The following is a 17,996-nucleotide window of genomic DNA, read 5'->3' on the forward strand; positions in this document are numbered from 1 at the left end:
ATTTTCATGCTTTTGCGCTGCTTGAGTGGGCAGAAAAGCTTCAGAGGCTCCAGGCGTGTCAATGGAGCTGCAGCTGAATGGTCTCATTAGTGGAAGAATGCCCACTTTTGATAAGCTTTTCCAAGTGTGTGGCTGCTTCCCTCAACCCCACCTCCCCCAAGGTGTGTGTTTGAGTATTTCCTTCAGTCTGTGCTGCCTTGCCCCCAACACCACCAACGCGCCCCCCCGCCCCCCCCAGAGTGACCCAACCAGCTGGGAAAAAATGGCTTGCCCATGTCCCCTGCGAATGCATCGAGCCTCTTTCTTGATGTGCTATGAGTGATGCGCAAGGTTGTGTGGACTCATCTCTGAGTTCCCCTTGAAGTTCAGATTGCCAGGTGCAAGCATTTAAAGGTTTGAAGCACGCTGTTCTGAAGTCACGTGGCAGTTAATTTGACACTAGGGGATGATTCTGTCAAGCAGGGCTTATAATTAGATGCAAATATATTAAAATGATGTACCCAACATGCAATGGCAGGGAACGCGGTCCACCATTGACGGGTGGAGTGGATGATTGCAAACTGGTTTCACAACAGCATAGAATCAATTTTTGGCCTTCTCACCATATTGTTCCCCCTCCTGCCGGCTATGACACCCGACAGGACTGGAAAATTCCGGCCAATGTGTTTTACTGCAATAATAAGGACTTCACCATATATACTTGATACTTCCAGAAAGTTTCTGAACTAAAGTTGCTGTGGAAAAAAGGGTGCTCCATAATGTGTTGCATTGCTAACATGAATTAATACTTCGACCAAAAGTAGGTTATTAGTGATGGTGCAAGGAGTACGGGACACAGATTTAAAGTTTTGTGCAAGAGACACAGAGGGTATGTGAGGAACAATTTTTTTTATGGTGTTCTCTTTCATGGGATGCGAGCATGGTTGGGAAGACCAGCATTTGTTGCCTATGCCTAACTGCCCCCAAGGAGCTGCTGACTTGAACCACTGCAGTCCATCTGGTGTTAGAGAGTTCCAGGTTTTCCAAGACATGAGCTAAATCATAGTGATTTACAAGGGGGAAATTTTTTTGTGTCTTGTTGGTTTTCTGCTCCTTTGAGGTCAAAAACCTTTCCCAATCCAGAACTGACAAACTACACCACAACAGAGATGAAGATGGATATGTGTTAAGTGGTATAGAATCTTCAATTTCCAGACTGTTAGATGTACATCATACCTACTATCCTCTTATGTTGCTGTTGTTACTTTTCCCATCAATACTCAAACTTAATTAGTTAAAATAAATCACACAAAAAAGCAGGTAAGGAATAGGTTTATTTAGGTATTGTGTTCCAACATGATTTAGATTTTTTTTTGAAACAGTACCTTAATCATGATCAGTATGTTAAGGTTAATCAAATTATAAGCTTTGTGTCATAGAAATACATCATGTTGTTTATCTTCTTCAAGAAACAATTCTTGTTGATTTTATTACACAGTTCGATGGAATCTGGGGTTCCACTGAAACAAAATATCAAATAGGACCAATCTTCTTTTCTAGGATAAAACCGAGGAGTACAATTAAACTCTAATCACCTGACGAAACAAGGTACAAAAAAGCAAATACTTATAAATTGCCAGTCAAATAATTCTAAACAATATCCAACACTAATGCATTGTATTGTCACATAGATACTCCAAAAGTGACACATGGTATCCTCATCAAAATAGTTATGGGGATAGAAGGCCCTGAAAGTAGGTCTATGTCCGTATGAATACAAGAGATGGCAAAGATAGCAGAGAATTGGGAACAACAGCTGACAACTAATGAACTAACTGTGAGGGTACTACAGAAAAATCCAGCGATTCTGGTTCCTGGAAAAATGATCACAGGTCATCCAGGCTTCACTGTAAAAGTATCTGAAAGGGTTTTATTTAAGTTATTCATGGAAATTTGTGTCAATGTGAAAACATTTTTAAAAAATTTAAAAGACTAGTTTCAAACTATGAGGGAGTCAAGAGTTACTGGGAACAGACAGCAAAGTGCAGTTGAGCAAGATCAGATCACTCATGTGCTTACTGAATGCCAGAGCAGGCTCTGCTCTTATTTCTTTGATAAGCAAACTTGAAGGGGGTGGTGGGGTTTGGGGGGTGGGGGTGTGGCAGTAATGCAAAGCAAGAAAATACAACTTGTAAGGTAAATGTCACTTTTAAATAACGTTATACTCAAAATACCAAAGGAGAAGGTCTAGCTTACCAATGAGAAGAATCAACATGCCTAGTCCCTCTTTCCCCTACATATTCTCTCCTATCCTAGCTTTGTTTAAGACACTGAATCAAACAAGATTACAGTTCCAAGGCAATGGTGGCCCTTACCAAACTGACGCTTCTTCGTTTATGAGTTAATTTGACTCTGGATTGGCACTTGCATCAGTTCCCACACCATGCAATGGTAGTTCTTTACTAAGTATAGAAACGACATCATAAAATGCAAATGAAATATATAAAAAATAAGAAGTCTGAATGGGATATAGTTTGGGATGCAGAGGATCCATTCAATTGAAGAACGAGAAATACGTTATAAGGTACAGAATGTTAACTTATTCCTCATCTAGAGTCCTGCATGTATAAGATCCTACCTTAGGGAAAGGGAAAGAAGGCTGACACCATCAGTTCATAGCAAACAACTTATCTGCAGTCAAAACAATTCAGTCAGCACCAATTGTACAAAACTCCCCTTCAGATTAAATGAGGCCATGGCAGTAAGTTATACAATAGCCAGGGGAGAATTCAACAAATGTGAGAGGATGCCACTATGAAGCAGCACTATTGATATTATCTTTACCTAAACAGTGATTGTCCTCATGATATAAACAAAAGCATCTTAAAAACTGACTTTTACCCATGAATATCATAAAGAATCTGCCGTTTAACTCACAAAGCTGGTGAAGTTTTCGAATTGTGTATTCCTCTTGATGAAATTTCAAACTATTCTAGACAGGAACCTTAACTGAGAACTATCCAATCTAAGTGCGGCTGCTACGAGTAAGGCATGGCTGACCAACCAGAAGCATCTGGAGTTCACCAACTCTCCTGGCTTAATCACGTTTCATGTGCATTGCAGGCAAAGATAGGGAGGAATTGTACAGAATGTCTTTTGTCCATATCTTGTAACAGAGATCGTAGTCCCACACAAAACAATGACCTGTATATTGCTACATTATGTATTTTGATACAACTGGATTTCAAATGTTGAGAGCTTTCTGGAACATGGGGGATTTTATTAAGTAATATGGATGCTTGTCATCTAACATCCAGGCAACAACCTATTTTTGTTATGTGCTGTGTGCTTGGTCAGCAAAAGGTTTTGCAAAAATAGTTAAAGGTTTCCATAGCAAAAAGGAAGCAGTACTCCTCTTAGTGCCCATTCCCACAACAAGCTGGTTGCCAGGCAGAAACCTTAAGTTCTTGATAAATAATTGGATTCTATCAACTCAAATGTAAACTTTACTTATATTGATAATGGGTATGTACTCAAATTAAACTAGCAGCTAGTGGTGTTTCACAAGGATCTGTGCTGGGGACTCAACCATTCACTATATTTATTAGAGATTTGTTAACACAATAGCAAGTCACAGGTCCAAATTTGCTGATGACATGAAGACTGGTGGCATAACAAGTAGTTTGATGGGAGCATAAAATTATAGAGATACTGACAGATTAAGTAAGTGATCAAAACTGTAGCAGATGGATTTCAACACAGTCAAGTGTGAGGCCATACATTTTGGACTAAAACAATATATATTAATGACTTAGATGAGGGAAGTGAATGTATTATCACCAAGTTTGTGGAAGACACAAAAATAAGTGGGAAGGCAAGTGGTGAGGATGACACAAAGTCTACAGAGGGATATAGACAGGTTAAGTGAGTGGGCAAAAAGTTGGCAGATGGAATATAATGTGGGAAGGTGTGAGATTATGAATTTTGGCAGCAAGAAGAGGAGCTGAATATTATTTAAATGGAGAAAGACTGCAGAAAACTTCAGCATAGAGGGATTTGGGAGTCCTCATGCATGAATCCCAAAAAGCCAACATGTAAGTTCAGCAGGTAATGGGGAAGGCAAATGGAATGTTGGCTTTTATTTCAAAGGGAATGGAGTATAAAAAAATAGGAAGTCTTGCTAAAACTATACAAGGCACTAATTAGACCACACCTAGAATACTGTGAACAGTTTTGATCCCCTTATCTAAGGAAATATATACTGGTATTGGAGGCAATCCAGAGAAGGTTCACTAGGCTGATTCTGAGTATGGAGGGGTTTTCTTATGAGGGGAGGTTGAGTAGGTTGGACCTGTACTCATTGGAGTTTAGAAGAATGAGAGGCAACCTTATTGAAACATATAAGATTCTTAGGAGGGGGCTTGACAGGGTAGATGCTGAGAGGTTGTTTCCCCTTGTGGGAGAGTCAAAGGCCAGAGGGCATAATCTCAGAGTAAGAGGTTGCCCATTTAAGACTGAGATGAGGAGGAATTTCTTCTCTCAGAGGGTAGTGAATGTGTGGAATTCTTTACCGCAGGGGGCTGTAGAGGCTGGGTCATTAAGTATATTCAAGGCTGAGATAGACATTTTTAATCAGTAAGGGAATCAAGGATTATGGGGAAAAGGTAGGAAAGTGGAGTTGAGGATTATCTGATCAGCCATGAATGGTGGAGCAGACTCGATGGGCTGAATGGCCTATTTCTGCTCCTACTTCTTATGGTCTAAAACTTCTGAATATTCTTTACAATGTTAAAAAGCTTACAAAAAAATGAAGTCCAAAGAGATTTAGTGGTCCATGTACATAATCACTAAAATATAGTGGTGGTCAGGCACAAAACATTATCAAAAAGGCTAACTGAATGTTAGCCTTTACACCTAGAAGTTTTGCTACATCTATAAAAACCCTGGTTAGACTACATCTAGAGTGCTGTGTGCAGTTCTGGGCACCATACCTTATTAAGGATATAATGGTCTTGGAAGGAGTCCAACAGATTCATTAGAATGTTACCAGGCCTCCAAGTTGAGGAGCAGTTACATAAATTAGGTCAAGGTCAAGGGGTCATTTGATTGAGGTTTTTTCCCAGATTTTTGAAGGAATTGAGAAGATAGAAAATGAATAGAAAACCATTTCAGTTGGTGGGCGAGTCTAGGACAAGGGGACATAACCATAAAATGAAAGCCAGGCCGTTCAGGAGAAAAGAATGGAACACTTCTTTGCAGAAAAGGTAGCACAAGTGTGGAATTCTCCCACAAAAGCAGTAGGTGCTAGCTCAATTAATAACTTTAAATATGAGATTGATAGATTTTTGCTAGTCCAAAGGCATTAAGGCATATGGAGCCAAGGCAAGCGAATGGAGTTAGGAAGGAGATAAGCCACAATCTCATTGAATGGCAGAGCAGATTGAGGGGCTGAATGGTCTATTCCTCTTCCCATGTTCTTAGATGAAATTGAATAGTTCATTATGATCACATTCTGCATTGCAAGCGGTAAAGATGCAAGAAAGAATTAAATATACTTTCAACTGTTAATTGTTAAAAACTGAATGAAATTTTATAGAGGAGGACAGCATTTAAAGACAGCATATCAGGATGACCAGAAAGAAGCAAACAAGAAAAAGAATGGATGCTTCATCCCTGAGAAAAGATCTTTATATTGCACTGGTAAAGAGCCGAAGGAGTACTATCCTGGTATTCCTGATGTCAGAAACAACTTGGAGGAACTACATGCATGTTGATTATCCATACTGGTAATTTATGCTTACTCGAAAATGAGGATAACAAATCAGAAAAAGCAAAGTGATCCAGAGTTATTAAAGTGACAAACAATAAAAGCTCATGGACAAGCAGAAATATAGTGCCCACAACAGAAATCCCCCTCATGGTCTTTAAAGTTTAAAATTAAGAACACATTCATTGAAAGTAACTATCATAAATAAAAACATGTACAGTCTAACAATAACCAAATTGACTATGCCAGTGGAAGACTAATAAGCAATGATTTAACATTTGCTTAATATTATTCAAACTATGATGGTCTTTTATTTATGTTTAAAAGCATTGGTCCCTGACCTCATCATTCTCAATTCTGGTCGGGACTTTTGAAAATTTTCCTCAAGTTCTCCAGGTCTCCACTCTGGATATGAAATTCTTCCATAATTGTAGATATAAACAGTTCCGAGGAGAGCCTCTGGAGAGATTCCTGTAGTAGTGAAATCTTCACACCTAACCTGCATCAAACAGATATTTAGTTTGCAAGAAAACATTTAAAAATAGGTTTGAATTTTCTCAATATTCAAAGTCTCCTTTAACAAGATTTTACATAGATTTAAAACAGTATCAATTTTTACATATCTGCCAGTCCGCATATTAAAACATGACGAGCTATAAACCCTCAATGGCTAAAGATTAATAAATAGTTGCCAGCTAATCAGAACAGTACATTTAGACTAGACATGAATTTGGGACACAAAATTAAGCAACTTCAAATCTACACAGAAAAAGTTATTCTTTACATTCTTTTCCAACAGAAAATATACCCTCTGCAGTTGTTTGTCTTATGCAACTTGGGAGAAGCTGGGGAAAAAGGACAATTAACTTTTAAGAAATTTTGAATTCAATTATTTAAACCTCATAGTATATCATCACAAATGAGGGCAGATTTTTTTCTCCTTTACATATGGAAATCTTTAACTTACAAAATCCATCTTGCAAAGATTTCTAAGGCTAATTTCCGAACTTCATCACTGCAATGCTGTCTGTTCACAAAAGGATTGACTCTGAAGGGTAGATGAGGAAATCCTCATCTACAATTTATTGATGTGATACTGTGATTCGTTTTAGAAAATGTGTTATGTTCCAGGTAATGATCGTATCTGTTGTAACTTCTAATGAAAGTGATGGCCATTATAAGTCAACACCTAGAAAAGTTTGTAGTTATTTAGCCTATTACATAATTACTTTTGAAGTATAGTCACTCATTTTTGTATAACAGTAGCTTTCATTCATCCATGTGAAGCTGTAGGATGCAGCAACTTGCATTTATATAGCACGTTTTACATAGTAAAACATCTCAAGATGCTTTACTGAAGTGTGAAACAAAATTTGATACTTAGCCATGTAAGGAAATGTTAGAACAGGTTACAAAAAACTTGATCAAGGAGGCAGGTTTTGAGCAGTGACTTAAAGGAGGAGAGTTAGAGATGTGGAGAGGCTTAGGGAGAAAATCCTAAAAGTTAGGGCCTAGACAGTTGAAGGCACAGCTGACAAAAGTGGAGAGGGATCAGGGATCAGCAAGAAGCCAAAACTGGAGGAGTTCAGGGATCACAGAGGGTGAAGTTAGTTGAAGATGGGGAGGGGCAAGGCCATGGATGGGTTTGAAAACAAGGAAGGGAATTTTAAAATCAAAGCATTACCAGACTCTGTAGGTCAGCAAGCATAAGGGTCAATGGGACTTGGTGCGAGTTAGGATACAGACAGAAGAGATTTGGGTGAGTTCAAGTTTATGGAAGGTGGAAAATAGGACCAAATGACCACAACTTCAGCTGCCAGAAAATTATTGGGACATCTACGAACTGTGAAGCATACATGCTACTTCTTGTGATGCCATTTTTCCAGTTTTAATTTTCTTCATCTTTCATTCCTTGCTCTGTATAGTGGAGCTCATCAGTCTTAAAACAGGACAGAGGGCTTTCAGATACACAACCATAAATTTCTGATGTAAACCAACACTGCACTGTGAAAAATGATTTCCATTATTCGCTTTATAGATGCATATAAATTTCACAGCATATGACTTCAGCAAGTTTTGGCTTGATACAATGAACTATTGAAATCTTGTGCTTCAAACATCCAGGCTTGCAAGATGTCAAGTTAAACACAATTTACCAATCAGTGTTATTATCTGAAATAGCTTGCAACATATGGGTAATGCAGATTTTTTAATCTTCCTGAAATTTTCTTCAAACAAGCTGAGGTTATATAAACAGACATAAATGCACAGCTCTTTTATTAAAAAAAATGAACAGGGAGGGCAACTAGAATAGGTAATGAAGATTCAGAACTGCAAATCGAGGAATCATGTTGTCCTGGGCTATCAAGAAATCTACCTAATTGCTTAATTTTATCAGAGCAAGTTGAACCAAGCAATACTAAAGGTTACATTTTCCAGTCACGAAAGAGTTCCGTTCTTATAACAAAACCCTGAACCGGATTTCTCAGCAGTGCATTGGATCAAAGACTACCTGAACCCAATCAACATATTTTCTACTTCTAAATTCATAAAACCAGACTTTTCTAAGATGGTTTCTAAACCTTTTTTTTAAAACTCTGGTACTGTATACTAATTTTTGATTCCTCTGGTTTGTTCCTACAAGTTAAAAAGTCATATGGGCTGTCAATGTTTACATGAAAACATTGAGTCACCTGATGCTGAGAGAACAGGGCTCATTTGACATCTGTTGACAACCAGTGCAATTTAGTGGAAAGAATTTTGAATTATTTAAGCAGCTTAAAAAGAGAAAGGAACTGCAATTGTAGACATGAAAATATTAGAAACAATCTTCACTGACGAATTTAAAGACAAAATTGTCAATGCTTTCTTTGTAGAGATATTTAAATACTTCATGTTCCAGAAAAGCTAAAAGCACATAAATGCTTTGGTAGCATACATGTTGCACACACATAACACTTGCATTATTTAACGTGAATAAATACAAGATATAGGGACAAGAGTATGTCCTCATTTATATACTGAAACATTTGAAGACCAAGTTCACACAGATTACACTGTATTCAAAGCAGTATACAGGCATTCCAAAGTCACAACCAAATACTAAAATAAAACAAAAGCTGACACTGCAAATAGATTTTACTGAGCAAACACAAGTCAGGCTCAATTCAACATAAAAAGTTGGGGAAGGGAAGAAGTGGTCTGAGTATTATCTCAATTATTTTTATCACCCCAAAAATCTATTTCAAGATTTGTTTTAATGAGAAATAGTAGAACTTTAAATTGGAAAATTCAGAAGTTAGGATATATTTTATTCTTACAAAATTAGATCATCAATATTAAATAACATTCTTCCTTGGCACAGCATTTATCCTTAACCGCACATGTTTTGTACAGGTAATTCAATGAACTGAGATGTTTGGGTGGATCTTCCCCAACAGATATTATATATGAATGACACAGCGTGGCTAGACGGAGTTTATTTTGAACTATAGAGGAATTAACACAGGTTAGCAAGTGTTTAGGTGACACTGGCTATCTTAACAGATTTGATCTTTTAAAAATAAAAACAAAATACACCATAAATCTTAAGGACTATGTTTTACACCATTATGACTATTTCCAAGCACATAACCAAATTATCCACATTGCAGGAGACTGATCAGTGTGGTGTACAGAATACATCTTTAGTTTCTTTTATATTATTCTAGTGCTGCTGGCTGCCAAAATGAGTCTTGCACAGATAGCAACTGCCGTAAGCTAATGTCACCAGTTCAAAAAAAAAACTAAAACTGGCCCTTAGGAAGTCTTTTGAAGTAGGAAACACTCACTTAGAAAGAAGAGACAGCTAACTATATAAATTATTTTCACCTCCACCCAACCCCTATAATTCAGTAACAAACTTATACAAAATATTTGCAGTTAAGGGTAACTGCTGCACAAAAGGAGTGTAATTTTATATTTAGAAGTCAATCATCTGTGCCATTGCACATTGGAGAGTGGAGCCGAAGACCTAAAAAAGCACAAGAGGTGAGACTAAGAGTGGAGCTGGGAGTTAAAAGAGTGCTAGAAGGGGCGAGACTGAGATAAACACAATAAATAGTATACATAGAAATTATTCTAAATTAAGATAATAATTAAAATAAAGTAGTAAATACTTTGGTACAAGCTTTATATAAAGTATAAGGTATGTCAGTGCAGCTCAGCCATGTGGAATGTGCATCTTGCTGGATGTGGGAAGTTGTGCAGGCACAAAGTGCCCTCGATGACTACATCTGCAGGAAGTGTCACCAGCTGCAGAAACTTGAGCTCTGAGTTGCGGAGCTTGAGTGGCGGCTGGAGTCACTGTGGTGCATCCACAAGGCTGAGGATTACGTGGGTAGAGAGGTGGTCACACTGCAACTAAGTATACAGGCAGAGAGGGAATGGGTGACCACCAGAGTATCTAAAGAGACAGGTAGGTAGTGCAAGAATCTCCTGAGATCATCATGCTCTTTAACCGCTTTTCCATTTTGGATACTGGTGAGTGAGATGTTTCCTCAGAGGACTGCAGCAAAAGCCAAGTCCGTGGCACCACAGGTGGCTCAGCTGCACATGAGGGGAGCAGAAAGAATGGAAGTGCTATAGTAATAGGGGATAGTTTGGGGAGAAGACAGGCATTTTTGCGGCCGGATATGTGACTCCAGGATGGTATGTTGCCTCCCTGGTGCCAGGGTCAAGGATGTCACAGAGCAGCTGCAGGACATTCTTTTGGGGGAGAGTGAACAGCCAGAGGTCATGGTCTACATTGGGACCAATGACATAAGTAAGAAAAGGGATGAGGTCCAGAAAGCACATTTTAGGGAGTTAGGAAGGGAATTAAAAAGCAGGACCTCAAGAGCAGTAAGATTTACTCCCAGTGCCGTGTGCTAGTAAACATAAGAATAGGAAGATTGAGCAGTTCAACACTTGGTTGGAGAAATGGAGTAGGAGGGAGGGCTTTAGATTTCTGAGGCATTGGGATTGGTTCTGGGGCAGGGGTTTGACCTGTACAAGAAGGACGGGTTAGACCTCAACAGGACTGGGACTAGTGTCCTCACCGGGAGGTTTGCTAGTGCTGTTGGGAAGGGTTTAAACTAGGTTGGCAGGGGGATGGGAACCTGTGGGGAAATTTAGAGTGACGAGGAGAAAAACTGGCAGTGGGAAGTAGTGAAGTATCAACTGATAGTGAGGATATATGACATGTATGCTAATTAAATAGTCACAGTGGTCTGCGCATCTGTAGTACAGGAATCCACTTTGCAGCCAGTTCACAAGTTGGTGAAATAACATTGATCATAACATGATTGAATTTTGCATTCAGTTTGAAGATGAGAAGAGTGGGTCTAAGACTATAGTATTAAACTTAAATAAGGGCAATTATAAGGGTATGAAGACAGAGCTGGCTAAAGTAACCTGGGAAATTAGGTTAAGGATAGGTCAGTAGAGATGCAGTGGCAGACATTCTAGGAGATATTTCATAACACTCAGCAAAGATACATTTCAGTGAGAAAGAAAGACTCTAGAGGAAGGGTGCACCAGCTGTCCCTAACTAAGGAAGAGTTTCTACAGGTATTTAAAAAGGAAAGGAGTAACTCAAGTAAGTGTTGGTCCTCTAGAGAGTAAGTTGGGGGCATTAATAATGGAAAATAAGGAAATGGCGGATGAATTGAACAGATATTTTGCATCTGTCTTCACTGCAGGGGATATAAGCAATACCCCAGAAATAATTGTGAATCAAGAGGTGAAAGGGAGGAAGGAACTTAGAACAATTCCAATCACCAGGGAAAGGACACAGAAAATTATTGGAACTAAAAGCTGACAAGTCCCCAGGCCCTGATGGACTTCATCCTACTTTCTTAAAAGAAGTGGCTGCTGAGATAGTATAGATGCATTGGTTTTGATTTTCCAAAATTCCCTAGATTCTGGAAAGGTCCCATCAGATTGGAAAATAGTGAAGGTAGCTCCTCTATTCAAGGAAGCAGGGAGACAGAAAGCAAGGATCTGCAAGCCAGTTAGCTTAACATCTATAATAGGGCAAAAGCTGGTATCTATTATTAAGGAGGTTACAGCTGGGCGCTTAGAAAATCACAATGCAATCAGGTAGAATCAACATGATTTTGTGAAAGGAAAATAGTGTTTGACTAATTTACTAGAGTTTTTTGAGGAAGTAACAAACAATGTGGATAAAAGGGAACCTGTGGATGCGGTGTAGTTAAATTTTCAGAAAGTATTTGACAAGGTGCCACATCAAACATTACTACACAGAATAAGAGCTGATAGGGGTAACATATTAGCATGAATAGAAGATTGGTTAGCTAACAAGAAACAGAGAATAGGCATAAATGGATCATTTTTGGGTTGGCAAGATGTCATGAGTGTAGTGTCACAGGGATCAGTACCGGGGCCTCAACTATTTACAATTTATATCAATGATTTGGATAAGGGACTGGATGTACAGTTGCTAAATTTGCTGATGTGACAAAAATAGGAAGGACAGTAACTTATGAAGAGGACATAAGGGGTCTGCAGAGGGATATAGATAGGTTAAGTGAGTGGGCAAAAAGTTCGCAGATAGAGTAGGATCTGGGAAAATGTGAACTTGAGCTCTTTGGCAGGAAGAATAGAAAAGCAGCATATTACCTAAATCGAGAGAGGTTGCAGAACTCGGTGATACAGAGGGATCTGGGTGTCCTGGTACATGAATCACAAAAAATTAGAATGAAGGTCCAGCAACTTATTAGGAAGGCAAATAGAATGTTGGCCTTTATTGCAAGGGGAATGGAATGTAAAAGCAGGGATGTTTTGCTAGAGTTGTACAGGGCATTGGTGAGACCACATCTAGAGTACTGTGTACAGTATTAGTCTCCTTATTTAAGAAAGGACATAACTGCATTAGAACCAGTTCAGAGAAGGTTTACTCGACCGATTCCTTATGCGGAAAGGTCTGATAGGTTGGGCCTGTATTGTTGGAGTTTAGAAGAATGAGATGTGATCTTATTGAAACATATAAGATCCTGAGGAGGCTAAACAGAGTGGATGCTGAAAGGATGTTTCCCCTTGTGAAAGAGACCTGAACTAGGGGGACACAGTTTAAGAATAAGTGGTCTCCCATTTAAGACAAGGATGAGGAGAATTTTTTTCTCAGAGGGTTGTAATTCTGTGGAATTCTCTTTCCCCAGAAAGTGGTGGAGGCAGGATCATTGAAAAATTTGAAGGTAGTGGTAGGTAGGGTAGATTATTGACTAACAAGGAAGTGAACCTTATATATAGATATATATATATATAATGAAGGATAAATCAGCCTTGGAAGATGTTCAGGGAAAAGAATGTTCAAGAATGATCCCTACTTTAAAGATGTGCCAGCCATGGCTTAGTTGGTAGCACTATATTCTCTGAAAAAGGTTGTGGGTTCAAATGCCACACCAGAGACTTAAGCACAAAAGTCAAGTATTGAGGATGTACTGCACTGTCAGAGGTGCCATGTTTTGGATGAGATGCCAAACTAAGGCCCCATCTGCCTTTGCAGGTGGGAGTAAAAAATACCATATCATCATTTTGAAGGCGAGTAGGGAAGTGAACCCCAGTGTCCTGGCCAATATTTATTCCTCAAACAACATCACAAAAGAAAATTGTCATTATCACATTGCTGTTTATGGGAGTTTATGATGTGCAAGTTATCTGCCGTGTATCCTAAATTACAACAGTGACTGCACCTCAAAAGTACTTTGTTGCTGTAAAGTGCTTAGGGACATCTAGTGGTTGTGAATGTCAGTGCAAATCTTCCTTTTCTTTAAAAAAAGAACCTCAGTTATTCAGAGATGCTTGAAGAGCTGGGTTAATTTCTCTGGAAGTGTGTAGGTTGTGGTTAGTGGTAGGAAGCACCCAGACATCATGTGTGTGAGGCAGGTTGGCTGGACCTGATGTTTTCTTGCCAGTCATTTTCATATGTTTGTATTATTTACTGCTGTAAGGGAAAAATCAATTGGCAGAAAATGTTGTGCCCATAAACATTGAATACCTGAAATAAAAATTAACTGCAAAACAATTCAAACCAATTCCTTCCATTACAAAGCAGCCTAGTGTCAAAGCTCTTTCATTGCTCAAATCATCACATGCTCAGTCCCTTGCTGTATCCAAAATAAAGCTCATATAAAATCGAGCAGGGCAGCTTTGCTGAATGTAGTCTCCAGGGTAGAGTTTCCATTAGAAGTGATTAATATTTGATAGAAGCACCTGAAAAGCTAATGTCTATTTGGTGACCAATTTAAACACTTTTGAAGTTCAAGGCCAGTCTAAAAAACTCATGCTTACAAATAAAAATCTCAATTTTATATAGCTAACTGCACCAATTTTTGATTTGTAGTAAATTTGACAGTGGACTACTCAAAGACTGAAGTCAGATTCTATTACTCCAAATAAACATGGATAATTTACAAGAAACAAAATGGATTTGTTGCTAAATTAAATCATCTCAGTTCTTGGGAAGTAATTAACAAAATAGGAACAGGAAGCAGTCAGCCATTCAGCCCCTCAAGCCTTCTATCCAGCTTCACCTGTTCCACCCCCCCTTAAACAGTATATATTTCACATTTCCACTTCTCTAGCTCTGAAGAAGAGTCATACGGAGTCGAAACATTAACTCTGTCTTTATTTCCACAGATGCTGCCAGACCTGCTGAATTTTTCCAACATTTTTGTTTTTGTTTCAGATTTCCAGCATCCGCAGTATTTTGCCTTCATCTAGAAACAGAACCTAGACTTTCAACTCGGCATGCTACAACCTTCTGGACTCAACGTCAAGTTCAACAACTTTAGATCATAACCTCTGTTTTCATCTTGTGTTTGTTTTGCTGGGTTGGTCTTGTTTTTTTTAATCCCTTCATGCTACATTCAAATGTTTTTATGTAGCTATTCACAACTCATTTGGACACAATCTTTGTTTCTTTGCTATACTCATCATTCTCTTTGGCTTTTGCAGCATAAAATCTTTTGCTATTTAATCAACCTGCCCTCCACCCTATCACAAAGCTTTCCTTTTGTTCTTCCTGCCCCTCCCTCCCTTCCACTGGCTTGAAAACTCGTCCATTTCTATCAATCTTCAGTTCTGATGAAAGATCAAATGACCTCAAATGCTAATCCTGTTTCTGTTTCACTCCACAGATACTGCCTGGCCTACAGAGTTTTTTCATTTGATCTAAAGTTGTTGAACTTGACGTTGAGTCCAGAAGGTTGTAACATGCCGAGTTGAAAGTCTAGGTGCTGTTTCTAGATGAAGGCAAAATACTGCGGATGCTGGAAATCTGAAATAAAAACAAAAATGCTGGAAAAATTCAGCAGGTCTGGCAGCATCTGTGGAAAGAAAGACAGAGTAAATGTTTCGACTCCGTATGACTCTTCTTCAGAGCTAGAGAAGTGGAAATGTGGTGAAATATATACTGTTTAAGGGGGGGTGGAACAGGTGAAGCTGGAAAGAAGGCTTTTTTGTGTTCTAGAGATAGCCTTGAACTTTACTAGAACACTGCAGCAGGCCATGGATAGAAAGGTGTCTCAAAATATTCAGCCATGACCTACCCTTCACAAATCCACGCCAACTTTATTACAATTTCAAATTGATAAAACAGTTCTTTTTTGGTACAAGAACAAAATTAAATTATATCTCATAAGTATCTTGACTTTGGGCAAAAACACTGAATAAAACAAAGTTCTGAGGGAATTTCCATATCACAATCTGTTCTTCAAAATTCAACATTTATATATGGGTTTTATTTAATAAAAGTACACCAGAAGACTGATTGGAGGAAATAAATATTGTTTAATACAAGGATGCTTTGTAGTTTGTACGTACTGCTTTTTCCAAGTAAGTGTCCTCCGTTTCAAGTGTACAGAGAACAAGCATTTAGTGGAAAGATATTAACTGTATGTTAACACTTGGCATACAAAGCAGAATATCACAAATCTAGGCAACAATTCAAAAATGAAGGCAAATCTCAATCAGTTTGCGTGCTTCAGGTAAAATACAGAGTATGCATATGGAAATCAAATCCCTGAGTTGTAACTGCATGTGATACGCTTGCCACAGTGAAGCAGGACAAGTTCAAGCACACATTGCTGTAAGAAAAATCTGAAGTACAAATCAGACATCTTTTAAAGAATTAGATGCGTCATTAGTGCTTGCACATGAACAGGAGAGCGAGCACATCCTGAGTGGGGCACAGCCAGAGTGGGCATTCGGAATTTGGTGCAAAGTGGGAATTGAACTGGTAAGTCTTTCTCTTTAATTTCTGTAAGTTCAGTAGTCTAGTTAAAAGGTTGGTAAGGTAGCTGACTGTGCAACAGTTAACTATCAATCACCTGAAACCTGACTAGGGCCTGAAAGGGGTTAATTACTATTTGAAGCTTAACTAGTGGTGAGTCAAGTCAGCTCTATTTAAGAAAGGGACTATCTGGAAGCAAGCTACAGTGTGCTTGCACACGAACAGGAGAACGAGCACATCCTGAGTGGGGCACAGCCAGAGTGGGTATTTGGAACAAAGTGGGAATTGAACTGGTAAGTCTTTCTCTTTAATTTTTGTAAGTTCAGTAGTCTTGTTTAAAGGTTGGTAAGGTAGCTGACTATGCGACAGTCAGTCTCACATGGGATATTTATAAAGAAGGCAAAGGCACATGGGATACAGGGTAATTTGATAAGGTGGATTCAAAATTGGCTTAGTTGTAGGAGACAGAGGGTGATGATAGAAGAATGCTTTAGTGACTGGAAGCCAGTGTCCAGTGGCATACCACAGGGATCTGTGCTGGGGCCCCTATTACTTGTCATTTACATAAACGACATATGTGGGAGGTAGGATTAGTAAGTTTGTGGATGACACAAAGATTGGCCGGGCAGTTAACAATGAGGTTGAGTGTCTTGGGCTACAGGAAGATATAGACAGGATGGTCAAATGGACAGATAAGTGGCAGGTGGAATTTAACCCTGAAAAGTGTAAGGTGATACACTTTGGAAGGAGTCATTTGACAAGGAAGTATTCAATGAACGGCATGGCGCTAGGAAGTTCTGAGGAACAAAGGGAACTTGGCGTGTGTGTCCATAGATCTCTGAAGGCAGCAGGGCTTGTTAGTGGGCTGGTGAAAAAGGCATATGGGACTCTTGCCTTTATCAATCGAGGCATAGATTACAAAAGTAGGGAGGTCATGTTGGAGTTGTACAGAACCTTGGTGAGGCCACAGCTGGAGTAATGTGTGCAGTTCTGGTCGCCACATTATAGGAAGGATGTGATTGCACTGGAGGGGGTGCAGATTCACCAGGGTGTTGCCTGGGATGAAACATTTAAGTTATGAAGAGAGGTTGGATAAACTTGGATTGTTTTCATTGGAGTAGAAAAGACTGAGGGGCGACCTGATCGAGGTGTACAAGATTATGAGGAGCATGGATAGCGTGGATAGGGAGCAGCTGTTCCCCTTAGTTGAAGGGTCAGTCACAAGGGGACATAAGTTCAAGGTGAGGGGCAGGAGGTTTAGGGGGGATGTAAGGAAGAACTTTTTTACCCAGAGGGTGGTGATGGTCTGGAATGCACTGCCTGGGAGGGTGGTGGAGGCAGATTGCCTCACACCCTTTAAAAAGTATCTGGATGAGCACTTGGCACGTCATTACATTCAAGGCTATGGGCCATGTGCTGGTAAATGGGATTACGTAAGTAGGTCAGGTATTTCTCACGTGCCGGTGTAGACTCGATGGGCCGAAGGGCCTCTTCTGCACTGTGATTCTGTGATTAGTTCAAAAACACTCAGGACTACCAAAAAAGTTCTTGCAGGCAGTGCCAAGAAATGACACTGCAAGTTTATATATTTAAGTATTGGTTACATTTCTGAATGCATTTTTTAAACTCTGAATCTAAATATTAAAATCTGACACCGAACTCTTCTCACATGACACAGATCAAGATATTTCACTGCATTTGTTATTTCTGAAAAAGACATTTTTTGTTGAAGTGACAGTCATTCACTGGTTCATTCCTCAGGGGAATGCCTTGACCAATCAGAGTCAAGTTGTCTGGTTTATATTTCAAACAATAATTTGTAGTTAACTGTCAGTCCCCATCAACTGGTGCATTCTCCATGGCAATGCCTCTACCAAGCAGAGTCCACTTGCCAACCAGTCAGCACTATCTTCTCATTCAGTATAAATTGTTATTCCCGTTACATTTGCTATTCTTGTGAATTGCCCCAATGAGTGC

General features: G+C 39.1%; 1 protein-coding gene across 2 annotated transcripts in view; it reads right to left on the reverse strand.

The window, feature by feature from the left end:
- Positions 1 to 1,295: 1,295 nt before the first annotated feature.
- Positions 1,296 to 17,996, reverse strand: part of rpap2 (RNA polymerase II associated protein 2) — a 124,659-nt gene continuing 107,958 nt past the window's right edge. Inside the window, exons 11-13 of one of the 2 annotated variants that reach the window (XR_005945546.1) lie at positions 6,088 to 6,245; positions 2,355 to 2,441; positions 1,296 to 1,535 (exon numbers count right to left, since the gene is read on the reverse strand). Coding sequence is in view for 1 of the 2 variants with exons in the window: in XM_041208711.1 (XP_041064645.1) it covers positions 6,098 to 6,245 (148 nt within the window). In the remaining variant the exon portion in view is untranslated. The remainder of the gene's footprint in view (positions 1,536 to 2,354; positions 2,442 to 6,087; positions 6,246 to 17,996) is intronic. The other variant, XM_041208711.1, reaches the window with a different exon arrangement.

The sequence above is a fragment of the Carcharodon carcharias genome, chromosome 16, assembly GCF_017639515.1.
Source record: "Carcharodon carcharias isolate sCarCar2 chromosome 16, sCarCar2.pri, whole genome shotgun sequence".
NCBI classification, from domain to species: Eukaryota; Metazoa; Chordata; class Chondrichthyes; order Lamniformes; family Lamnidae; genus Carcharodon; species Carcharodon carcharias.